The sequence below is a fragment of the Triturus cristatus genome, chromosome 3_2 (assembly GCF_964204655.1).
Source record: "Triturus cristatus chromosome 3_2, aTriCri1.1, whole genome shotgun sequence".
Taxonomy (NCBI): Eukaryota; Metazoa; Chordata; class Amphibia; order Caudata; family Salamandridae; genus Triturus; species Triturus cristatus.
Window position 1 is genome coordinate 1,005,750,083 of NC_140584.1, and position 24,147 is coordinate 1,005,774,229.

General features: G+C 45.3%; 1 protein-coding gene across 3 annotated transcripts in view; it reads left to right on the forward strand.

The window, feature by feature from the left end:
• LOC146858995 (complement factor B-like) overlaps positions 1-24,147 on the forward strand; it is an 824,021-nt gene that overhangs the window by 771,755 nt on the left and 28,119 nt on the right. For all 3 annotated transcript variants that reach the window (XM_085649642.1, XM_085649643.1, XM_085649644.1), the window contains one exon: positions 22,290-22,339. In XM_085649642.1, the coding sequence (XP_085505768.1) occupies positions 22,290-22,339 (50 nt within the window). The remainder of the gene's footprint in view (positions 1-22,289; positions 22,340-24,147) is intronic.

A 24,147-nucleotide genomic window follows, 5' to 3' on the forward strand; every position in this document is an offset into this window, starting at 1 on the left:
CTCCCACAGGAGTTATACGCGACTTACCGGGACACGTTGATCCCCCATCTCCTGGCACTGTATCGCGAGGCGGCAGACCGCGGTTCCTTCGGTCCCGAAACGGATCTGGACACCATTGTGGTGATTCCTAAGTCTCAGCCCCCCTCTGCCCACTGCTCTGATTACCGCCCTATCTCCCTTATCAATTCAGAGCTCAAAATCTTTGCTTCGGTCTTGGCACAGCGCATACACCCTCACCTGAGCACTTTGGTCCACATGGACCAATGCGGCTTTATGCCCGCCCGGTGTACTAGTCATTGCCTTAGACGGCTCTACCTTGCTCTGGCGCACCGACAACAACTGACTCCTTATCTCTCGTTGCTCCTTGTGGATTTTGAGAAAGCATTTGATTCCGTGGATTGGCGATATCTGAAGGAGGTGTTGTCGGAGATGGGCTTTGGGCCCCCCTTTCGCAATCTGGTCAAGACCCTTTACTGCAAGCCACGGGCCCAGGTGATGGTCAATGGAGCCCTTTTGCGCCCCTTCCCCATTGGGAGAGGCACGAGGCAAGGTTGCCCCCTCTCGCCCCTCCTTTTCGCGTTAGCGATGGAGCCCTTTGCCTCTCTTATCCGTGCGGGCCCGCTCCTCACGGGGTGGCAATGGCCTGGTCTGGGGGATCGATGTCTTCGAGCCCTCCACCTCTTCGAGCGTGTCTCTGGTCTCAGATTGAAGGCGCCCAAGTCGGTCCTGGTCCCTCTTCATCTGTCGAGAGAGTGTTTTGATTGGCAGTCCTCGATCCCTCTCCGGCGGCAGTCGTTCAAGTACTTGGGGATCTGGGTGACGCTCCTCCCTGATCTCGCATGGTCACTCAACGTCAACCCTCGGGTGAAACAGGTTCGCGCTGATCTCCTTCGATGGCATAAATTGCCACTGAACCTTATGGGCAGGATCGCACTTTTCAAGATGATGGTCCTGCCCCGTTTCCTCTATATGCTCCAAAACATGCCCCTCATCTTCTCGCGGTCCTGGTTCCGTGAGATGGATGGCTTGGCCACTAAATTCCTTTGGGGGGGTCGGAGGCCAAGATTGGCCCTCAATCAATGCAGGATTCCGCCCTTTGATGGGGGGTTAGGAATGACGAACCTACATCTTTATTATCTGGCGACCAGGCTTCTTACCGTACACGACTGGTTCAATGGTGGTTGGGTGGATCCGGCTTACTGCCTGGAACTGCATGCGCTGGGTTTCTCTGGCATTCAAGGGATGCTCTATGGAACTGCTATCCCCCACACTGTGCCGGAAGTTACTCGCGGGGTGTTTTTGGCCTGGCGAGCCGCCCTGCGTCACACCCGCTGGTCGTGCAGATTGACCCAATATACCCCCTTGTGGTGCGGCACACAGCTCAAAGACGTCGCCACTCTCTCTGGGTTTAGAGCCTGGAACCTTATTGGAATTTCCCAGCTGGGAGATGTCTGGCGCGGGAGCCACATTCATTTGCTGACCCAGTTCTCCCTCCATGCCTCTCAGTTCTACCGCTATCTTCAGTTGAGCCATGCACTCCATACCCACATCTCGGTGGGAACCTCCTTGCCCGAATATAGCCCGCCTGAAGCACAGGTTATGACTGGTGGTTTGGGGAAGGGGGGATTTTCCGCATTTATCGTTCCCTCACAAATAACACCCCTAATTCCCTTTCCTCTCTCCGGGATAAATGGGAGGGTTGGATTGGTCCTTTAGATGATGCTGATTGGAGGGATGCGCTGATGGCCCCTAAAATAGTTATAGCTTCTGCGCGGCTCCGATTGGTTCAAGTATACTATTTGCACGCGGCCGACCTCGCGCCTTCATCGCTCTGGGCTCCGACTTGATGCTTCCTGTCCCCGCTGTCACTGCCCCCATGCAGATTTTTATCACATGGTATGGCTCTGTCCCGACATTGCGCATTACTGGGAGCTAGTGACCGCTGATCTTACTGAGGTCCTGGGCTGGGAGATCCCGATGAACATACTCTTGGGAGTCACTGATGGTCTGGATGGGAACAGGGCAGAGAAGCTTTGTCTCACCACAGCTCTCATGGTAGCTAAACAAGATATTGCAGCCCTTTGGCTGGATCTGTTGGCCCCTTCCATGACACGTGGCGCAGAAGGGTGGATTAGTGTGCAGCGCAGGAATGCCCCATGTATGCGGCCTGTGGTTGCCCTAAAAAGTTTCGAAGGGTGTGGGGTAAATGGGTCGGGGTGATAGAAGACTGAACTTCCTGAAGCTTCCCTACGGACATGGTCGTGAACATTGTCGCTTGTTATTACTAGTCAGACTTATGTGTGTGGGGGACTTACTCCTCCCTGTTTTATCTGTCGCTGTTGTATACTGCTTGCTGTGCAAATGTTGGCTGTGTTCTCATTGCTGCATATGTACTCATTTAAAATCAATAAAATTGATTATCAAAAAATTAAGAAATCCCGCTGTAGACAAGAGTAAAAAAAAGAGGGGATGGTTCGACAACACCTGTTCCAGGATCAATAGGAAACTGAGGAATGCCTTACAGGGCACACCGAGAGACAAGGAAAAAATCAGAATCCTGTGAGCTATGTATAAATCTGGGACGATCTATCACAGGCTGCAGACCTAAAGGACAATTCCCTATTTTGGAAAACAATAAACCACCCATTCCTAAAAGAAAGAGAGCACCATGGGGTAGAGGTATACGTACAACAGGGGGGCTGGGCAGTACACTTCGGTACTATTTTTAATCCAGACAACTATCCCATAGAGGTGCCTAGCTCGACCGTGTATTTTACTGATGCTGTAAACATTCGGACCATAAGTTTAGATGAAGTTAAAAATGCACTAAATAAAGCTGCTAATTGAAAGGCTCCAGGCCCAGATGGCGTTCCAATAGATATTTTTAAAGCACATGCCACTCTCTGGGCCTCATGTTTAACACACATATGTAATTCAACAATTAAGGGTTTCCTTCCTGTCTCATAGACAGAGAGTACAATCGTCCCAATATTTAAACAAGCATTTGCAATGCAATAGGTCTCGCATTTACGCGAGTTTGAGCTATTGACATTGCACATAATAATACTTTTTATTTTTGTTTTTCTTTTAAAAACATAAATAAATGGCATTGTTATTTACAATGCCAATAGCTGAAACTCTCGTAACTGCGAGACCTATTGCATTGCAAATGCTTTTTTTTTTTTTTTTTTGGTAGGCATGGGGAGATTAAGTGATTTGCCCAGAATCACAGGATGTGGAGTCGACCCCGAGGCTCGAACCTTGGTTTCCCAGCTCCAAATTCGGCAGTCTAGCCGTGAGACCATCAGAAAATGGTCACAATCCCAGCTTTTTCTGTCAGGATCCTCAATTACAAGAGTGATGGAAGGGCAAGTAGCGTATTTCACAATATCAAATAATCTATTCAAACGATTTGTGGCCGAATCAATTTGTGTTATGATGGAAGCAGCTTTGCTTCAAATATATGCTTTTATGTACATGCTTCTCTTTGCATGCAGCCCTTCTAACTTTGCAACAAAACAATTTGCCCCCAATTCCATTCCAGACTCAGTGAGGATTTTCTTTTCCTTAGTAGAAATGAAAGAGGTGAGCTTTTCAGTGTCCACAGTTTTGTGTTGCCAGCCCAAGTGCACATGGGTTTCCTTTGGCCAGGTGTAGTCATTTTAAAAAAGAATAGAAAAAGGGGAAGTTGGCAATGGTCAGGCCTTCCCACGAGTGTAGATTCTTCCATCCTAAGACTGCCTTTCTTTGCTATGATGAGGTCTAGAGCTGCCCCTTTACATGAGGATAAGGCACAGGAGATGCAAATGAAATTAGATCTTCGGGTATTCCTAGTAGGGATTGACATCTCTGAATAAAATGCTACTGTTTAAGCATATGATTGTGGGGGTCATGTGCTTGATACAGTGTTCCATAATCAATTCTTTTTCTGGTTTGTGGTATATGATATTGAGATAGCTAGGTAAAAGGAAGGCAGAAGTAAGTTCAACTGCCAAAAAGTGGAACACATAAAAACCATTCTTATTCTAAAGGCTTCCAGCAGATGGAATGGCTATGTATCAGAAATAAACTATCCCTGTCTTGCCTTCTTATCAAGGTGGATGATCAACTAATCCTATGGTACTGTTCAGTTCATCGGGTTTCTCTCAGAAGCATAAGACCAAGATTCTGAGATAGACTTTGCAGACATTACAGATATATTTTAATTTGCTGAGGAAGAGCTGAGTGTTATGGTCTTGATACATTTTGCTTGCATTTTTTTGTGTATAGAAACTTATCAAGAGCATGATTTGTGTCCTGTCTGTATTGGGATGAGCAGGCATTTCAGTTTAGTTTTCATTAGGCTACTCTCTTTTGTGTTTGACTCCTGGTCACCATGAAGCATTTCAAACTTGAAAAGAGAAGATGGGATTCTAAGGGACATCTACTCTGGTGTCTTGGGACAGTTGTCTTGATCTCCAGCGGAAATAGGTCAGAGAAGCTTATGCAGGCAGCTACTTACAACTTTTTGGAGAGACTAAACATGGCCGCTCTGGTGTTTTTCACTTCTATGTTTTATCTCCCAATCTCTAGGGAAAGGGTTTCTAGTTTTTTCTGTTTGAGTGTTAATGGCGTGAGAAAGTAAGCAAGAAAGGACACTATTGTCATAAGAGTTGTAAGTTTTTATTTTTAAATCGGAGGACAATTCTGTTTGTGAGAATGATCTTCTAATACTGATGATCAGGGGAAGGATATATGAGCTCTTCTGTTTGTTTTTAGAGTGTTGGAAGGAGTGTAAACCTAGGGATGGGTGCTTGGGCAGAGGGAGGTAAGCTCTAGAGTCCAGATCAGTGGCGACTGATCATTTTCGCAGGGAGGGGAGTGAAAGGGGCACACGCGCACACATACTCACTCACTCACAACCATGCATTCACACACACACACACACATATCCATTCACAACACTCACTCCCAAATATTCATGCATGCATGCACCAAACATTAAAAAAATCAAGTAAGCCCCATGTGAAAAGGCCTGTGTCACCCCTTTCGTCTGCTTCAAGCAGGCGTAATGATTTGACGCAGTGAGGTCGTAGAGGTGTCTGTGACACTTTGACGAGCCTTTTCTGCGCTGGAACGACCACCCTGTATAAATTATACCTTTCGCAGGTATAATGTAATGCTGGGGTTTACCAAGCGACGCATCTGCCTGGATGAGTCATTTTGTAAATATGGCGCAGTGTGGTGCATTTTTTACACCGCCGCAGCGTCACAAAAAGTGAAGCAACAGCGGCGTAAAGGCCTCATAAATCTGACCCTTCATTTTTATTGCACAGCAGAATTATGTGCAATTTAAATGTAATGTGCCTTACATACTCATAGTACCAACGTACTTGTGAAGCATCAAAAACACATGAAGCTGTACATGTGCGAGTACTGTCATAAGCCAGTAGGAGGCATTATTGCAGCTGAGTCTGGCCACTGCTACCTGATTTGAATGGGTTCGAATGAAACTTTGACTCCAGCACAGTCCAAAATATCACAAAAAAATTAATTCACGTTAATCCTTTAATTAGCCAAGCTTTTTTTTAATCAAGAATTCTGAAGAAAGTTGAATAGGAATGCCCACATTCGGGCAGACTTCGACTGCTCAGAAATTTACGTTTTATCTCCTCCACTTTTCTCCTGCTGTCCTCAAGGCTTGGAAAAGACTGCAAGGTGACAGTTTGCCTCTTTGCAAAACTCTAAGACAGAAAGAATAACTAACTCATTTTTTACATCGACTATTGGCTTACTACGATCAGGTCAACAAAGGTCGTAAGCGGGGAAAACAGCGACACTAATTCCGACCTCTTATTAACAATTTACTTGGCGGCATGGTAAGGTCATTTGGGCTAATTTGGTTTGAAGTTATAAGTGGGCGTTGACTTCCTTTCCTAGGTCCAAGGAGGACAAAAAACGCCCGGTGCCTGGTAAATTAAGCTCGATCTTCGTAATGCAGGAAGTGGCTATATTTAGCAGGCTTGACTCATTAACATCAACGACATAATGAGTGGGTTTATTGAAATGAGGGCTATAAATAACACGGAACAGGTTTGGAGTTTGCAAATGAGGTTACCGAGGCGTGCCCATGCAGTCTGCAATTCGGAAGTGCTTGATTTGCTAATTATCAGAGGCGCGCAGGGACGGCTGCTGGGGCTAGCGGATGTTTGTGTAGCGCTATGAGAAGTGGCGTATTATTAACAAATGCCTGGAGTACGGTAGGAGGACAGCAGCAGGGTGGAGTGTTAAATAAATAGATATAAACCTGTGTTTTACGTATGGTTTAAATTCGAATTTTCAGTAGTGTTCGGCATGTGGAAAGGTGTGCGGAATAGAGCCCCGAAACGATTGGTGGCTTGTGGGTTTTGAAAGTGGTTGGGGGTACTACTAGCTCAAATTCCAAGAGCCCGACTTCTAATAGGGCGCGGGGAGAGATTTGCCTCCAAGAACATTTAGAACAAGCGACCAGCAGAAGCACCAAAGACACAAGCTCTTCTTGTAGAGCAGGGAAGGGCAGCAGTAGAAAAACAAGCTTTCGCCACGCGGCCGCGGCCGCGAAAGTGAAAGTGATCGCGATTGCGATCGCCGCGAAAGTGAAAGTGATCTCGATTGCGATCGCGTGCTGCGGAGGAAAGACACATGGCGCTGCGCGCGTGCACGTTCACGTGCACTGAAGCTTTAGGCCACGGCAGCACTTTGAAAATCCCAACTATAAAATGTCTCTCCGAGCCAGCGCAAGCGCTGGGGCTCAGCGAGACCTAAAAAGGAAATAGAGGGGATCCGAGATGCTATCGCCCAATATCTCTCCTGGACTCAAGTGCTCAATTAATGGGTAGAATTCTCCTGGGTAGCGGGTGGAGAAGAAACATATCCTTTCTGACACACAATATGGGTTCAGGACTAATATTGGAACTATAGAACAATGTGTTAATTTAAAACTGCTTATTAATTAATATTCAGCTGCAAAAGAGGGACATGTGCATTTATGCTTTGCGGACTTAAGTAGTGCATTTGATCTGGTAAACCACAATAAACTGTGGAAAACCCTCTCGGATATGGGTGCTCTGATGGGTATTGTTAACTACTTGTCCCAATGGTACTCGCACTTAACTGCACAGGTACGCTATGGCCCAAAGGGGGATTGTACCGACATTTTTAAGGTTGATCGGGGAATACGATAGGGTTGTGTCCTTGACCATTTGCTCTTCTCACTCTATATTAATGGGGTGGATGAGTGCTTACAGAAAATTAAGGCCGACACCCCCATGGTCGGGTTTCTTATTTTATGCAGATGATGGCATTCTTCTTTCTAGAACAGCAAATGGGCTCCAGCTCTTGATAGATAACTTTGTTACTTTTATGAAAAACAAAGATATGAAAGTAAAAGTAAAGAATACTGTTATCATGTTATCATAGTGTGTGGAAAGGGAAGAGCAACTATATAAAGGGTGAGAGGCTGGATGAGATTCAAATGTTTTCATATCTAGGAATACAATATACTGCATCGGGATGTTGGGAAAGCCAAAAAAACATCTCCAAAATGAAATTCTTGAAAGCCATAGAATCCATCTTCAGGTTTGCAAATAAAATAGGTCATAAACCGGTTAAGGAGATATTGATGCTGTATAAAAGTAAAGGACTCCCAAGTGCTGCATATGGTGCCAGATTGTGGGGTTGGTCTAACTGTGCCCGGCCGCAAACCTTGGAGAACTTATTTATGGCTTGACTTTTGACTGTGCCAAAAACCAGTTCAATATATATAACCCATAAGGAAGTTGCAGCCCACTTTTTAGAAGATGCTCTACAGGCTAGCCCTGTTCTCCTGTGGTATAATATATGGAGTAAAGCAGGGACCGAGTTTACAAAGGCTATAATATTAGTTTGCCTAACGCCGGATGCTTGGTGGAAAATAGATGGCTGACCTATATAGACAGCCACCTAAGAAAAGAGGATAATAGCATCGGAGTTAAGGATACAGTGAAAATTTTACAATACACCAAAACTGATGTTAAAATTATACTCAGGGGACTAAAAGATTTAGAAAGAGATAACCAAGAGTGTAAAAAATCCACGGTATGTAGATATCTGTCGGGTCCTGTGCATGTAGGTATACAAAATTACCTGTCAATAGTAAAGAATACGCAACATAGGTTCTACTTTACCAGATTTAGTTTAGGAACATTGCTTTAAGGGTTGCCTTCCCCAAAATCGGGGTGTGGATTGATACCTTACCAAGGTGCCCATGTGATGGTAGAACCACCCAAAGCACAATGCACTTTTATTTATTTTGTAGTTTTTATAATTATTTAAGAAAACAATTTTTTGTGCTGATTTTTAAAACTTGCCATTATATTTATTATTAGGATGCTGATAACTATTTGTGTGCTTTGGAAAATGGGGATATCTGTCTATCCGTTAAAAGATTTATTATATCTGCTTTGGGAAGAAGGAAAAATCTCGCACATCTGGAAGCAATAACTTATGAGACCGCACTATAACTGCACCCTTATGAACGTTTCATCTACAATTATATCATTTTGTTCTGATAGAGTGATGGGAGGCCCAGATGATCATAAGTCCTAACATGGCTGAACTTCTCTGTAGATCATTGTCTGCTTTTAAGAACTGGATTTCATATGTTGCTATTTATAAATGCTATGGGTTATTGACTGTGGGAATGAGCTTCCAGACAAGAACTATATATAATATTTTAACTTTTTAATCAACTGTAATGCTTTTATTGTGTACTTTTGTGGTCTATAAACCGATAAACCGAATAAATAAATGAATTGAATAGTCTCCGCTCTGACTGTGTATTTGCTTGTGCCGAGATACCCCTCCTGGGGTGACTCATGAGCAATATAAATTATATTAACATAAAGTCATAATAAAGTTTCAAAAACACTGGCCCTGACGGGAGCTACCTTGTGGGCAGATGTTCTCTTTGTGAAAGAGAAAAATACAGTCACTCAAAGGGAAGTTAGTGGCTGAAGTAGGCTGACCCATTGCCCAATTGTGTATACTTTGGTGAGCGGAAGCAAAATGTGAATGACATAACGACATACCAATGGTTGAAGAAAGCTGTCTGAATGCCCCTTGAAGTAAGTATAGATACATATAATTTCCGTCAAATCAAAAGGTCTTTGTTAATGCCTGATCTAAAATGACCCAGCGAATGAAAGGTCACAATAAAAAATGTACGTTGATGGCTTTATTAAAGTTAGAGTAAACTGCACCATCTATATATGTGTATTCAGGAAAGCTTAAGGATTGACATGTCATTGACATAAGGGGTTATTGGCCTATATTTGGGTGTGTTGTTGCTAATGAACATCTAATTTTATGTTCTTGCTAGGGTGACCAACCGTCCATAAATTTCACGGACCGTCCGTTATTTTAGTATGATGTCTGTAAGGCGTCCGTAATTTGGGGTCCCCTTACAGATATCAAACTAAAATCAAATGAGGGAATTTCAGGAAGGTGTGCAGTCCCGAGCGGGAGGCCCCATGAGTTTAAAAGTTTCCACTCGGCCTCTTGCACTTATCTTTTAATCTCCCGGACCTCTCAAAGACTGTGGACTGGCCCAGTGTCACTCTGAATCTGCAGACGATTCTCACCTGAGCTAGCCTGCAGCAGAAAAGGACTCATTTTCATGGGACCCTGTCTGGGCATCCCAGAGTCTCCCCGGGACAGGCCCTCTAAGTTCCATATGGTGCCATTTTGGCACTGGTGCCACCAGGGGAATCCTAGGGCAGAAAGCATTGTTTCCCTTCGTGGATAATTCGGCAGAGGAGGTGCCTGGCTTGAGCAAGTAGTCCTTACCTAAGCCGTGTCCTTTGCCACAACACTTCTAAGATGAAGTAGCTTTTGACATCTTTGTAATCAGAGCCACAGACCAGTAGCTGGTGACTGTCATAAATGAAAAAGTATAAGATGTAATTCTGACAATAAACACAAAAATGTTCACATAAGGTTTACCAGTGTTAAAGCAGACAACAGTCTCCCATTCAGTGACAACGTACTGAGGAAGGGTGGATGCAGTCCAGCGCCAGTCCAGCCCTGACGCGAGAACATCCATCTGACAGAGAGCACAGCGCATGGACGAGAGCTCTGTGAAAGGCTGTGAAGTTTTGAGAATGCCCGGATCTGCTGTGCCTCTGCTCGGCTTAAGCTGCACGTGGGCAGAACCGGATGTCGCTCTGGCTCTGCTATTGGATTCAGATAGCTTAGGGATCGCACGGAATTCCAGCATGGATGAAAACCCCTACACCTGGTGGTCAGGTGGCCGCCTGGCCTCAGTCCAGTGTTTCGGAAAGGATAGGAGGAGGGCGCTGTGTGCGGTTCTCAGATCCAATTGGATTGAAAAGCTTTTCTTTCTCTGGGACTGGCCATTCCTATTGACAGTTATCCCAGTAGAAAAGATGGTATATGAGGGGCCCCGCTGTCAAGGTTTATCTTCCATTCCTGGTGCACCTGGAGTGAACAATCAAGAGCTACTGATGTGTCTGCAGGGTGTTGCCAGGCCCCACGACATGAAACATTCAAGTATGGCATTCCCCTGATGTTCTCTTTTTGACAGAGACATGGCTCTCAGAAGATACGGTGGCAGAGCATAGTTTGGCGCTTCCCTCGGGCTATAGTATTATCACTCTCAATCAAGAGGCCAGAGGTGGCAGTATCGCAGTCGTTTTTAAATCCTGCTATACATGCACCCTTGTAGCGGGTTGCGAGTGTGGACGTTTTGGGATCTCCTTTAATTCCAACTATACCATGTCTGGTATATTGGTATACCAAACCCCAGGTCCTTCAAAGGAATGCAGGGCTGCGCTGGTTGACATAGTTGGTTCTCTGGCCGTGAGGTACGGCAACTTCACTGTCATTGGTGACTTAAATATGCATCTTGACAACCCCCACGATTCAGAAGTAGCCAGCTTCTCAGCTGATCTAGCAGCCTGTCAGCTGTTTCAACTAGTCCAAGGTCCTACCCACTCTGCTGGCCACTTACTCGATCCAGTCTTTTCCAACCTTTTGTGTCTCTCTGTCTCTAATCCCATTCCATTATGTTGGTCTGACCACTATTTGATCCCCATGATGCTCTCTGGGATTGTGCCCTCTCGAAAGTGGCCACAGAAACTCTCGCTCCGACGCCCCTGGCATAAACTAAATTTTGATCATTTTAGCACCATTCTCTACTCGAGTGTGCCCAGTTGGCCGGAAGATCCAGATGCTGCAGTTGAAACACTATCTGATTGGCTACTTCGCCCTCGGGACATAGTGCTAAATCCAATCTGTGGTACAATGACAATCTTGCCAACATGCGTAAAGCATGTAAGCGGATGGATCAGGTGTGGAGGCTAGACTTCGACCCTATTTTGAAGGGATGTTATCAGGCAGCCACTAAGAAATATCATAGGGCTGTTCAGAAAGCACGGGCAGCATATTTTGCTGACGAGATTAGAAACAGCAATAATCCCTCCAAGAGGATTTTCTCCGTTCTTAAAAATCTCAAAAGTGCTGGGGCGCCGGTTGCGCCTTCTATCAAGTCAGATGAACAATGCGAGGATCTCGCCACCTTCTTTATAAATAAGGTGGATAACATCTATAAGACTTTCCCTCAGGTGGCTATGGGCTCTGACCCTGGGGTCCACCCCCCACTGCCCATATTCTGGCCACCTTCCCGCCCATCACTGAGGATGCACTACGTCCACTATGCAGGAAGGTTAAATCTGGCTCCCCCACTGATCCCATGAAGCCTGATCATCTTATAAGACTGTTACCTGTGCTTCTTACACCTTTGGACAAGGTTATTAACATGTCCTTGAGGTGGAAGCAGGCTAGGGTAGGTCCTTTATTAAAGAAGCCCACCCTCGACCCAGCTAAACCGGAGAACTTCCGCTCTATCTCCCTGCTGCCATGGGCCTCTAAGATCTCCGAAGCCTATTAATTCCATCTTGTCTGGCTTTCTGGAGGAGGAGAATATACTTTACTCTTCCCAGTGCAACTTCCGCCTGGGCTTTAGCATGGAGTCTGCCCTCCCAGCAGTGATTGAACATCTGAGGGCAGTACTGGAAGAGGGACGCACTTCGGCACTGATCCTATTGGATCTCAGTGCCGCATTTGATACGGTCTCTCACCAGATCTTGCTGCGGAGGTTGAAGGATGCTGGCAATGTGGGCCTTGCACTGGACTGGTTCACCTCCTTCCTTTCGGATAGGTCCTTTCAGGTGTCGGCCCCCCCTTTCACCTCCAGGGTCCATTCCATCAAACAGGGAGTGCCGCAGGGTTCAGCATTAAGTCCAACACTTTTTAATGTGTATGTTCAGCCTCTAACTGCGGTAGCCAAGAACAGAGGGCTGACTATTGTATCATATGCTGATGATACACAATTGGTAGTCGCCCTCTCCGATGACTGCTTGAATGACGCTGTTAAGTTTCGGAGCGGTCTTGCTGACGTCGCGGGGTGGATGACTGCCAACTGTCTCTAGTTCAATGCCAGCACGTCTGAGGTCTTGCTGGTAGGGAAAGATCTTGAGCTATGGAGCGAACGGCGGTGGCCCGCTACCTTAGGTTGTGCACCCGCCACCAAACAGGTGGTGAAAAATCTTGGTGTCTGGGTCGATTCGGCTCCCAATTTCCAAACCCAAACTAAGAAGGTGGCGGCAACATGTTTTGATATTCTTTTGGGCTCAAACCTCTATTGGGCTTTTTTGACCCTTCCATCCGGCAGATGATCGTCCAGGCATCTGTGTTGTCAAGACTGGATTATTCCAGCTCGCTCTATTTGGGGGCCAACAAGACAGAGATTCTGAGACTGCAGAGGGTCCAAAATGTAGCTGCCAGAACTCTTCTTTGCATGCCTAGATTCTGCTCCACTTCCAGTGCTATTTGACGGCTACATTGGCTGCCGGTAGCGAGACATGTGGACTTCAATTTCCTCTGTATTGCTTTTAGGGTCTTGAATTCCCCTTCCCCTGGCATTCTAGTGGGCCTGCTTTCCTCCTACACTCCCACTTGCCATCTCCGTTCGTTGGGCCAACCCTTGGCGGTTGTCCCCTGGGTTAGGAGGGCTTGTGCCGATGGGCGCTCCATTCGCTCACTGGCAGCTAAACTTTGGAACGCCCTCCCTGTACACATCCGGAGTGTGGATAATTATCTGGCATTCCGTAAAGCACTGAAGACCCATCTTTTCCCTTCACTTTAGGCCCTTCTTGCAGTTTACTCCCTTTCCGCTTGCCTCTGTGGCTTGTAATAGCCTATTGGTTTTTTCTCTTTAGTTATGATAGGTTTCCCTTGCCATCAGCTGCCTTTGTTGCTATTAGGGATGGGACGCCCCTTTGCTGGGACAGCTGTGCGCTTTACAAGTCATCCGAACATAACAAAACTTCCAGGAGGATGTGCTCCTTGGTTTAATGCATTAATCCATGCACCCACACTCGCTGTCGTATGATCGCCAATTTCCCCCACATCTGGTGTGATCTGCACTTGCTGACTGCTCACCATCTCAGCAGAGGCCTACTGCCATGACTTACATAAATGAAACAGTTATGCTTCTCCCCTGCTGCTATAGAGGGATCTTATAACCGCATATTTCAGTCAGTCGTAACTGACCATCAACCAGGGTGAGGTTCCCGTGAGACATTCAGACTCTGACTCAGATACTTCCTTAGATGTTCCCAGTCCATGAGACTCTGATTCAGGAGCTCCCAGTGACCATTCCTGGAGAGTCTTGTCTCCAGCACACCCTGTGTTATGGCACCAGCACTGTTTATGTCCATGTTAAGTGTCATACTCCCCTATGTCCTGGGCCTCACATTAGCTTCTGGAGCCTGGACCTTACACCATTCATCACTCCTTACCCTGGTCTGATATCGAAAACTCCCCTGTCCCAAGATCACTGTGGCTGTGCCTCCTTTTCAGTGCAGAGGACAACACTTCTCACCCCCTCGCAGCCTTACTCAGGATTATACACATCTGATGCTGCCAAAGTCTACAATGTATCTCCATATACATCATAAATCAGGATCATTATTCTTTTGTACAAGGGTCAGATAGTGATAACCAACTCTGAGAAAGGGGAGTAAACCAAGTATTCTGGGGTCAAGGGAGCCACAGTGGACTTTTATATGGTTTGCTGCACACTGCTACATACGTGGCTTTCCATGTAGTTTAGCCTATACCTTCTTTGTTTTTTTGCACAGTTTTGAACTGTGCCAACTAACATCCCCTTAGTATCCGCTAATTCATCTGACTACCGCTAGTCTGTGTCTCTATACAAACAATATACTGGGTAATTATGCACACTCTCCTCATGGAACGAACACCAGGTGTGAATCTTTGCACAAACTCTCCTAGTTGCACTTTTCTCTATGACCTTTCTGTCTACGACTCAGAACATCTTTTCTTTGCTGTGTCTAAGTTATCCCCACTTGGACGGCAAGTTGGAAACTCCTGTTTGCTGACGAGTTCCTAGAAAACCTGCAAACCCAGCAGCACAGATGCACATCCTAGAAGAGAGTAATTACCTACATTCATATTAATTAAATTGTAGCTCATCTCTAGTTGCTAGTTTTGGCATTGGAATGTCCGCTTCCTAGTACATGGGTGTGTATCCCTGCCCTGGGTGACTTAACTGCATGTGAATCTGGGGTTGTTACTTTATATTGACCCAGCTAACGTGTTAATCTATCGTGTGCCCGGAGGCCTCACTGTTCATGATAAAGCCAAGGTCCAGCCAGAACTTGATGTATGGCACACCCAGCATTCCCTCTTTAGAGACATGGAACTACTGTCTGTGTCTTGGGCTGTGGACATAATGATGGCAGTGTACCAGTTTTTGTATTAATAGTCTTCAACAGACTTTTGTGGCTTCAGGAAAGAGCGGTCTGCAGGCTCCACTCATTTAAATTTCCACTTAGATGTACGGACATTCTGTGTGCGAGTCGAGGTTGGGTATGCATTGTGTGTGGCAAATGTACTGTAGCAAGGCTCCATATGAGATATGACTGCTAGGACCAATAGTATCCATTTTGGATTGCTCCTGGTTTAGTATGGCAAAAGAGGGAGGCTGGCTACAGCTTCCCAGAAAACTGGCAATGTATTGCCAGCATTCCTGGAGCTGGAGGAAGGAGATCCAAAAACTGAAGTGAAGGGTGATGGAGACAGTTCTACCCTTAGAAATGCTATGAGGACCTTTTATCAAGGAATTGCTCATTCATTTTTCCTGAGCGATGCCAGTTGGTGGATGGTAGGGAAGTGGGAGGTGAGCAACCAGATTTTATTGAAAATTGTGAGGAGATTTCTAAGCATGACGTGCTCTTTGTTTTGTCTTCCACTGATTGCTACTTCAGGAAGGCTAATGACAGCCAGGGTCAGAGTATTATTGTGTCAATGTTTCGGATACTTCTGCTTGGAACCAGCATCACTAATTAGTGAGAGAGCCATCAACTTGCACATAGGTTGTGTCTGCACTGCAGCCAGAAAATGCCATGTGAAAGGGAACCACCCCAAACCAGTTGCAGACCTTAGACAGTGTCTGGAAAGGGGTATACAGTAGGATCCAACCCATCCCACTTTGTTCGATTTCCAGTTTTTTTTTGGCCAAGGGGGTGCTCAACAGAATTCTCGAAAAGTTGATGTGAGACATAGGCTAGTGTCTCCATGAGAGCCCGTCTCACAGAGGTTAGGGCATATCCCCTGAAGTCAGAACAATTTTCTGGAGAAGCTGTGGGTTTTCCTAGCACCTAGAAAGCCTACCTGCTTGCTGCAAGAGGAAATGAAAGCGCCTAGCCCTGCAAGAGGAGAGACTGTCTAAGAGGAGAATCCTAACCTTGTTCACTGTGTGTGGAGCGCCCACAAGAGCCTCCTTACATTGGGAGTGTCTCTGGCATAAACTCAAGTCATGAAGATTCACCAGGCCTTTCGGCGCAGTTCATGTAGCCAACTTCATGAAGAAACTACAAGCCAGGACAACAGCATGTTGACCGGAATCCCTGCAGTGCGGTCAGAGAAGATTGTGCTGTCACTGCCCAACATGACGCCATCTTACAAGAGCCATCATCACCGCGGAAGCAGAGGATCTGCTCCCCACCACCCCAATGCCTAAGTTGGCCCAGCAGCTACTACTTATGAGCACCCATCATCTAGGCCTGCAGTGCTGTTTGACCCAGGGGACCAAAAGAGGAGTGAGACCACCTCCTGCAGTCCCGCTTAGCGGCCAAAGATACCAACAGTGCAATCCTGGTGAGCACAACATCCAGCACCGCACCAAGCTGCCGGTACTGCAAATAGGTAACATCATGCATGAGTACAAAAGACAGAGAGACTATATCTTGAACTCGTAAAGATAAACATTTCATAGGGAAAGTTAACATTTGCCAGCATGAACTCTTGCTCAACACCTGAAAGAACTTATCTACGGGTTACCTAACATGGTGGTCGCTTAGTATACTCACTCATACCTGTGCCTGGTTGTTGCCTTCAACATTTTAATTCTTCTAGACACTGTATATATAAGGGGCACCATTGGAACTGGGAGAGAGCATTATAGATGGTGTGACACTTGACTAGAGCCCATAAAAGGGATCGTAGAACCCTTAGGCTGACTCCCTTGTATGTTATGACATTTAAGAATGTCTCTTTTCATTATGACAAGCACTGGGATAGACAGAGAATTATTATGGCTTTTCATTGCCTGGTCAGCTCTGAGTCTCTGTCCCCACACTACTTCACCGAGAAGCCTTTGACTGCTGGCTCTCACTACAATGAGAGTCAAGTGCGGATGGGGTGTACTTGGCCCAGATGACAGAGTCATACTAGAATTGATCTCAGGAAACCAAATGCAAGCAGTAGGTCCTGCTTTTGCTGTGGAGCCACACTCCCTGAGCAGGGTCTGACAGCAGCATTAAATTCTGAAAGTGACCTGTTATATTCCATATAGGTACCCCAATATAGGCTCAGGTAACATCCTAAACTTTCACCTGTATTCGCCCCTACATTACACACATAACGGTTCTTGGGGACTGACCTTTTACCTAGCTATGACACTACACGCAGGATGCAAGGTTTTCCCTAGTAAATTACATTATGCATGAGGATTCTTGGAAACTCAGCAGGACTACCATCTCCTGCATAATAACTATGTATAAAGTTCATTCCCTACGTCATCCTAAGTCCAACAATGGCACAGCAAGGTAGAACCCTTTGGGTATATAAATATCACATATTGTTGAGATAGGAAGAGGAGAACTAGAATTTCTATGTGGATACACTGACGCAAGACCCTGAGGCTCCTGCATGCAGATTCTTCACCTCGCAGTGGTCTAACATCCCTTGCGGGGTGTCCAATTCGAGACCAAGTCGGGGGCCAACAGTCTCTCACTTCTGGTAATGGGGTTGACTTTATCCTAGAGGGATTCTTGGCTTCACATCCACACACATGCTAGGTACAGCTTATGGACTAAGCAGCAATGCAGTGGAACTTGTTCCCCTTGAACAAGGAATTCAAAAACAAATTTCGATTCGACCTAACACTGATGTCTACATCAATATACCTCAGGAAGAGCAATCTACAAGTTCAACAAAACCTGCTGAGCTACCAAAAATAGATCAAACTGCATGCGGCTATTTCATCGACTTTGATACCTTTTCCTTGGATCCAAGTGAACCTGAATTAACACCAGCCCCATTATCTCGTCAACAACAAATCAAAGACTTCTTCATTTTTCCTAAAAAGACATACCTCGTGTCACCTTGACTAGAACTTTGGATAATCACCGGTATACTGTTTATTTTTTTCTGGATAGGCTTAGTAACTGTTTTCTACTTACTTATTAATGGAACTTATCTGCGCCAAAGCTCTACAACATCAAAAGTGAACTTGATCCTGAAACCCCATGTTTAATCACATCGTGAACAAAGATACTTGTCCTGTGTGAACATTTCAGCAGTCCCTATACCTGATGGTATAGTATGGGACAAGGTTAATTATAATATATTTGGCCCAAAAGAACTTTTAAAAATACTGAATGTATTTAAAATTTCCTTGAATGATATCATTACCTCCAGTACAAGATGATTGGGATTTTGAAACTGTAAACAAAATGTTGTCTGATGTAGAACAATCTGCCGCATTTTGTAGCAATTAAATGTTAGAAGACACGTCAGACTTTAACACCATGTATTGTTATCAACACTATGGTCATCATTTTCAACACAAATCCAGTACCCCTAGAAATGTTTTCACATATCACCAATGGTAACATTGCCCTACACCACCAAACGTAGTTCAAAAACTTTTGCACAGCAATATTCATATTTTTCAGGGTTTAACATTTCAGACCCGAGCGCATATTATTATAAGGTTGCACCTACATCTGCACAGCAAATTATGCTGACTAACACCAAACAGATTTACTCTGCTTCCTTTATTACCCAACTGTCTGAACAGGGTTTTGACTAATGGAAGGAAACTATTGACTTGAAATCAGTCTGGAGTTCTAGAGGCTGGCAAGTCCAGGGAACAGAAGCGCTATTCCTGAGCAGATGATATTTCTGAATGGCACTGTGCAACAGACTTGCTGTCTTGGAATAGCCAAGAACAAGGATTTGAACACACCTCAGATTCCAACACCATCACATACCGAGAAAAATGTTGCAACACAAGATGGGGCTACAGTAGATGAAATTTTACAATACAAAAGATCAGACCCCAATTGGAAGAGATGGTTGGTTTGGCCCACAGGCACAAACAGATGTCAAGGAAGGTTCAGGGGTACCACAGAGGGGTTCAGTATCTAAAGGCCAGACCCACGCTATGTACAAAGAGAACATCTCGGGATGGTGACATCATACAGTGTTGGGAAGTTATGCCTTGATTGGCTAAAAACCTCAACACTACCCCAGGTGGAACAGCACTTATCCTTACTTACAGAGGATGTGGACCAATGGGATTTTTTATTAGGTCCCAGAAATCCACATCAGAAACGTTCCTTATATGCTGTCTATAATGAAATCTGGAAAATCTCCCAACAAGAAGCAGCGGAAAGACTTCGAGAAATAGATAGAATTAACCTAGAGAAGGTGTTAGCCGTAGTTGACAATGGTATGACTACGTTAACATCCAGGATTTATTCCCTGGGCAACATTGTATCTTCTGCTATTGATGTACTAGAACAAGATTTGTCCATATTAGAACAAGATTTGTCCATATTACAGCATGGACAATCTCAATTACGTTCTATTATTCTATTAAGCTGTATGCTGCCGTCATTGCGCTCTGGTTATGTGCCTCGGCATTTTATCAACAGTACGTCCTTCTTTTCTGCATACAATCTAATGCAAAAACAGATAACAATGGCACAAAGAGGAGCTAAGTATACAATGCTACGTATTGAAAAACTTGACAAATTACCCTTTACTGTGGCAGAATCCCTATCCACAGAGTGGTAAATCCATGGCCATATAACATTACCGGTCACAACTTTCCAGTTTCATTATTGCCTAGAACAACAACAGGCAGGCAGACATGAAGAAATGGGTAGGGAATTCATCAAGGAATTTTGGGAATTACCGTACAGATTTCGATGCAGGAGTGGGGATCTGGAAGTGTTTCTAAGCGGTACAAACTGAGAGAACGCTTTTAGTGGATCTCTCATATGTCAGGATATTATCCTACACGGGTCCTGTAATGGTTCGGTGGCGAACCTGTCTTGTCACTTGAGAGGTACCCCAGCAGCCATGATTACCCCCGGTATTCAAAATACTTTAGAATGGGAGTTACTTGATGCTGAACGATCAAGGTTGTTGCGGAATGCATCCGGGCATTGCATTATCTAGTCACCGTGAGCTCCAGGGTTACTTGCTTTATGCAAGTATTGTTTCCACCGACACGCACAGTCAGGGAGGCGCCGCTATGGCCTTCATTGAATGTTTCCTTTATGCGGTTGATACTCTGAGCAGAATGAAAGCCATGCTTCTACAGAAAACCTCCGCCCGGGAGACTTTTGATCTCCAGTTCACAAGGTCCTCGACTTGGACACAGGCACTCATACGTACGAACTGACCTTCCATTTCACAGAAATAGTAAATCCTATCTTTAACATGTCTGATAGGACGGGTATAGTCCACCTATTTAAGACCATAGGTTCAGGACTGTTAAGCACCTTTCAGACGGTCCTCGGAGTTATACCAAACTTTATACACTCCGTATTCAGAAGCATTTTTGGAGGGCTTCCGCTGATCCTGTTTCTAATAGCAGGTATCCTGATTGTAATTTTTCTGTTACACAATGGACGTCCCAGTCACCAAGGAGATGGAAAAAGCACTCCTGGAGCGTAAATAACATGATCGCATGGCACAACATCTGGGCACACCTTGCCTATGGGAACTGAGCGCCTCTTGTTTCCTGTCATTTAAACCAGTCTGGATGGACCTGTTCTCCGATGCCTGTTCTGCAGAGAAGAATGCGTGTTGGATCTCTGTCTGACACTTCCATCAGTTGCAGCCCATGTTCTGCAGTGTCCCCAGCGTATTCCCATGTTGATGGCAGCATTCTTAGAGCCACCACAGGAAGTCTCTGCTCCTGTTGGATCGATACTGGCTCCTCCACCAACAATCAGGCCTTGGATGTGACACAGGCGAAGGCAGGCAACAGCAATGTTGCGTCTACTAGCCAGGACACATAAACATTTGGCTCGTCGAGTGCTGGGAAAATTCGGCCTTTTTCTAAAAACAACTCAAATTAGAACTTCAAAACCATTGACACTTTTTATGACCTGCATAGCCATGCGATACTTGCAGTTGTTCGAACTATATATACAGACACGTTAGAGCTATTGCTTATGTGACAATTTTTAGGCATTTTTTAGAGTTTTGTAACAATTTTTATCAAAACTATTGTTTTTACTATAGTCGTTTTCTTACCAGGGCATAGACAGCTTAGTAGTACGTTAAAATGTAATTATGTCGTCCAGTCAGATGAGGAGTGGGTGTTATATTTCATGCAGGTACCCCAATATAGGCTCAGGTAACATCCTAACCTTTCACCTGTATTCTCCCCTTCAGTACACACATAACGGTTCTTGGGGATTGATCTTTTACCTAGATAGGACACTGCACGCAGGACACAGATTTTTCTGTAGCAAAGGGCTCATACATTATGCATGAGGATTCTTGGAAACTCAGCAGGATTACCATCTCCTTCATAATAACTATCTAAAACATTCATTCCCTACATCATCCTACGTCCGACAATGGCACAGCAAGGTAGAACCCCTAGGAACACCTTTGGGTATATAAACATCACATCTTGCTGAGATAATAAGAGGAGAACTAGGATTTCCATGCCCACACACTGACACGAGAAGCTGAGGCTTCTGCATGCAGATAATCCAGCTCGCAGTGGTCCAACATCTCTTGTGGGGTGTCCAATACGAGACCAAGACGGGGTCCCACAGTCTCTCACTTCAGGTAATGGGGTTGACTTTATCCTAGACGGATTCTTGGCTTCGCACCTACACACATACTAGGTACACTTAGGTACATCTAGTTAGGATTGCGTCGTAGGAGTATGCATTTTACTGTCATGTATTTTATATACCTGCCTGTATTCATGGTTTTAGCATAATGGTAGAAATCTACCATCCTTTTACCTTCCTAGTGCTTCTAACCATTTATATCTGTTTCTGTCTAGTAGTTGTTTCAGCAAACCTATTTTACACTAGAATGACGACTGTTTAGTAAATGCTTATTGAAAAACGTCCATATCATTTTTCTGTGTATCTCTCTGCGACTAAGTAAGCACGAGTGACGGAGGGAAAAGTATTGCACTGTTTCCACAGTCCTGAGAGATCAGGGTTGTCAGGTTCGATAGTTGTCAAGAACTATTCTCACCTTGGTAAGAGGGGTTTCTAGTGGCACTGTGAGTTAGCTGCTATACAGGCTAACATACCCGGTAGGGGTGTTTAGAATCAGTCTGGCTCTTATCCTACAGTGTATGTTGTGTAAACGCGCAGATCCTATATAGGCTTTATAGGAACTACACGACAGACCCACTGTTCATTTATGGATTGAGGTCTCTGGTATATTATTAGTCCGTGCATGGTACGTTGTTGAGTAAAGTAACTGTAAATTGTTCGATTTTCATAAAGAGCTTATTCGATAGATTGTCAGGTAAAGAGAAGCCCACAAATATTGTCTGTTGTTTTAATAACCTGTATCTATTTTACCAATTTCAGAAGAGCAGGTAATTGATATATTTTCATTTTTGAAAGGTGACTCCGGAGGGCCTTTGGTGATGAAGATGAGGAATCGCTGGATTCAGGTAAATTAATGCACACCAAATCAGGGCGGAGCCAACCCAGTGACCTCACAGCTGTACTGTAGCACCTTAGCTGGCGACCTAATAGCTGGTCGTGGGGTTAGTGGTAGGACCATGTACTGTGCTTTACTGTTAATTTCTAAGGCTACGTGCTGGCTCCAGGGTATCAGCAGCAGGACACCCTTGCTGAAGGCCTGGCAAGGGAAAAGGGTTATGGAGCTCTCTCGCGACTGACCACGATCATGGCCGTAACTCACTTGCTTAGATGTTGTACTATATGATTAACTGAATGGATTATGGGCAAGGTTGCAATAAGATGGCATGGCTGTCTTGATAACCTCGATTAAGGAAGATTTGTAATACACTGAGCTTCCCTCAACAATGCCCGCCCCCTATTTAGGTAATGCAGCTGGTTTGATGTTTGACTGAGGGCACTATGTGGGAAACCAGAGTTCAGCTAGTTAATTTCACTGATTAGAATCAGTCTCATTACAAGTCCTGTCCAGAAATACTGATCCTTTCGCCTCTTTTGCTTGATGAGGAAAAGCGTCAGCAAAAGGTTACCTTTTTTGGTTTGATACAGGAATTCCGATACATTACCTCTATGAGCGGCTGGTCCAACTGCATTTCTAAATTGATGGTCACAGAAGACCTTTATTTTAGGACTCGATGGATACAGACCTCTGGTTGCAGCAAAAACATAATTGTATTCCAAATATACTAAGGACACACAGCTGACTAATGTCTGTATAAAAACAAATAGAATTGGAGGTTCATCATAGGCCATGGTTTTTTAAGAGGCATTTAAATGGCCCAACAAGTCCTGTTCGCCCTTATCTGCCCTCAAGTAATGTGCACCTACAACTAAATGGGCACTGTAAGCAGGAAAATCCCCCGGATATTAGCTCGGCAAAGGTTACAAGGATTCTGGGGTACTCATGTGCACAGAACTATAATTAGTGGCCTTTAGAGGTGACTAGGGAAAGAAATTAACTTCTCTATAAGCCTCCTAATTAAGGGACACAGGCCACACATGGATAACCTCGTCACAACGATTTGGCAAAAGCATACACTGACTCTCCCTTTTAAGACTGAATGACTTGCAGGACTGGCACAGAAACACTGATGACTTCGTTACATGTGAGTTGGTAATACCGCAGCCATATCCTGCTTCCCATATTACCAATACTGTGTGTTTTGGTAATTGTGGGATATGGGAATACAGAAGTATTCAGAACTTTTCCTGGATAGACCCTAAGTAATGAGGAAACGATGTTACTGCACCCAGCTCCTCCGCAAGTTTCCTTTGTTCTACCTATTCCCACCCAGGAATTTCCCCAGCTTTTACCCGTTGAAATGGCTGGCATAGAGGGAGAATACCGGGAATGTGCTATTACAACATCACTTGTGTTGGAGCCGGCCTCGTGGCGTGGTCCTGTTCCCCCTCGCTAAGCCGCACGAGGTCCCCTGCACCTCGGGGCTCCTCCATTTTGGATTGTACGTGACTCTGCGCACCAGCCTACGTGACCCCGCTCAACCCGGCCTCGGTCCCAGCACGCCCCGACATCAAGGCGCCAACCACTGGCCAGGGGGTACCACGGGGTACCACTTGAACACTTCCCCACTCCCGGCGGAGGGCAGTATCGATGGGACCCCCAACCGTCCTCCCACACCTAGGTGCGATCGCCCCACAGCTCTCCTGGGCCTGGCGCCTCTCCTGCTGGGCGTCTGGCCGCTCCCGACCCGGCCTCTCTGCCCCCGGGCGCAAGGGTCCGGACATCAAAGAGCTCCAGACCTATATCTGGGGCGAC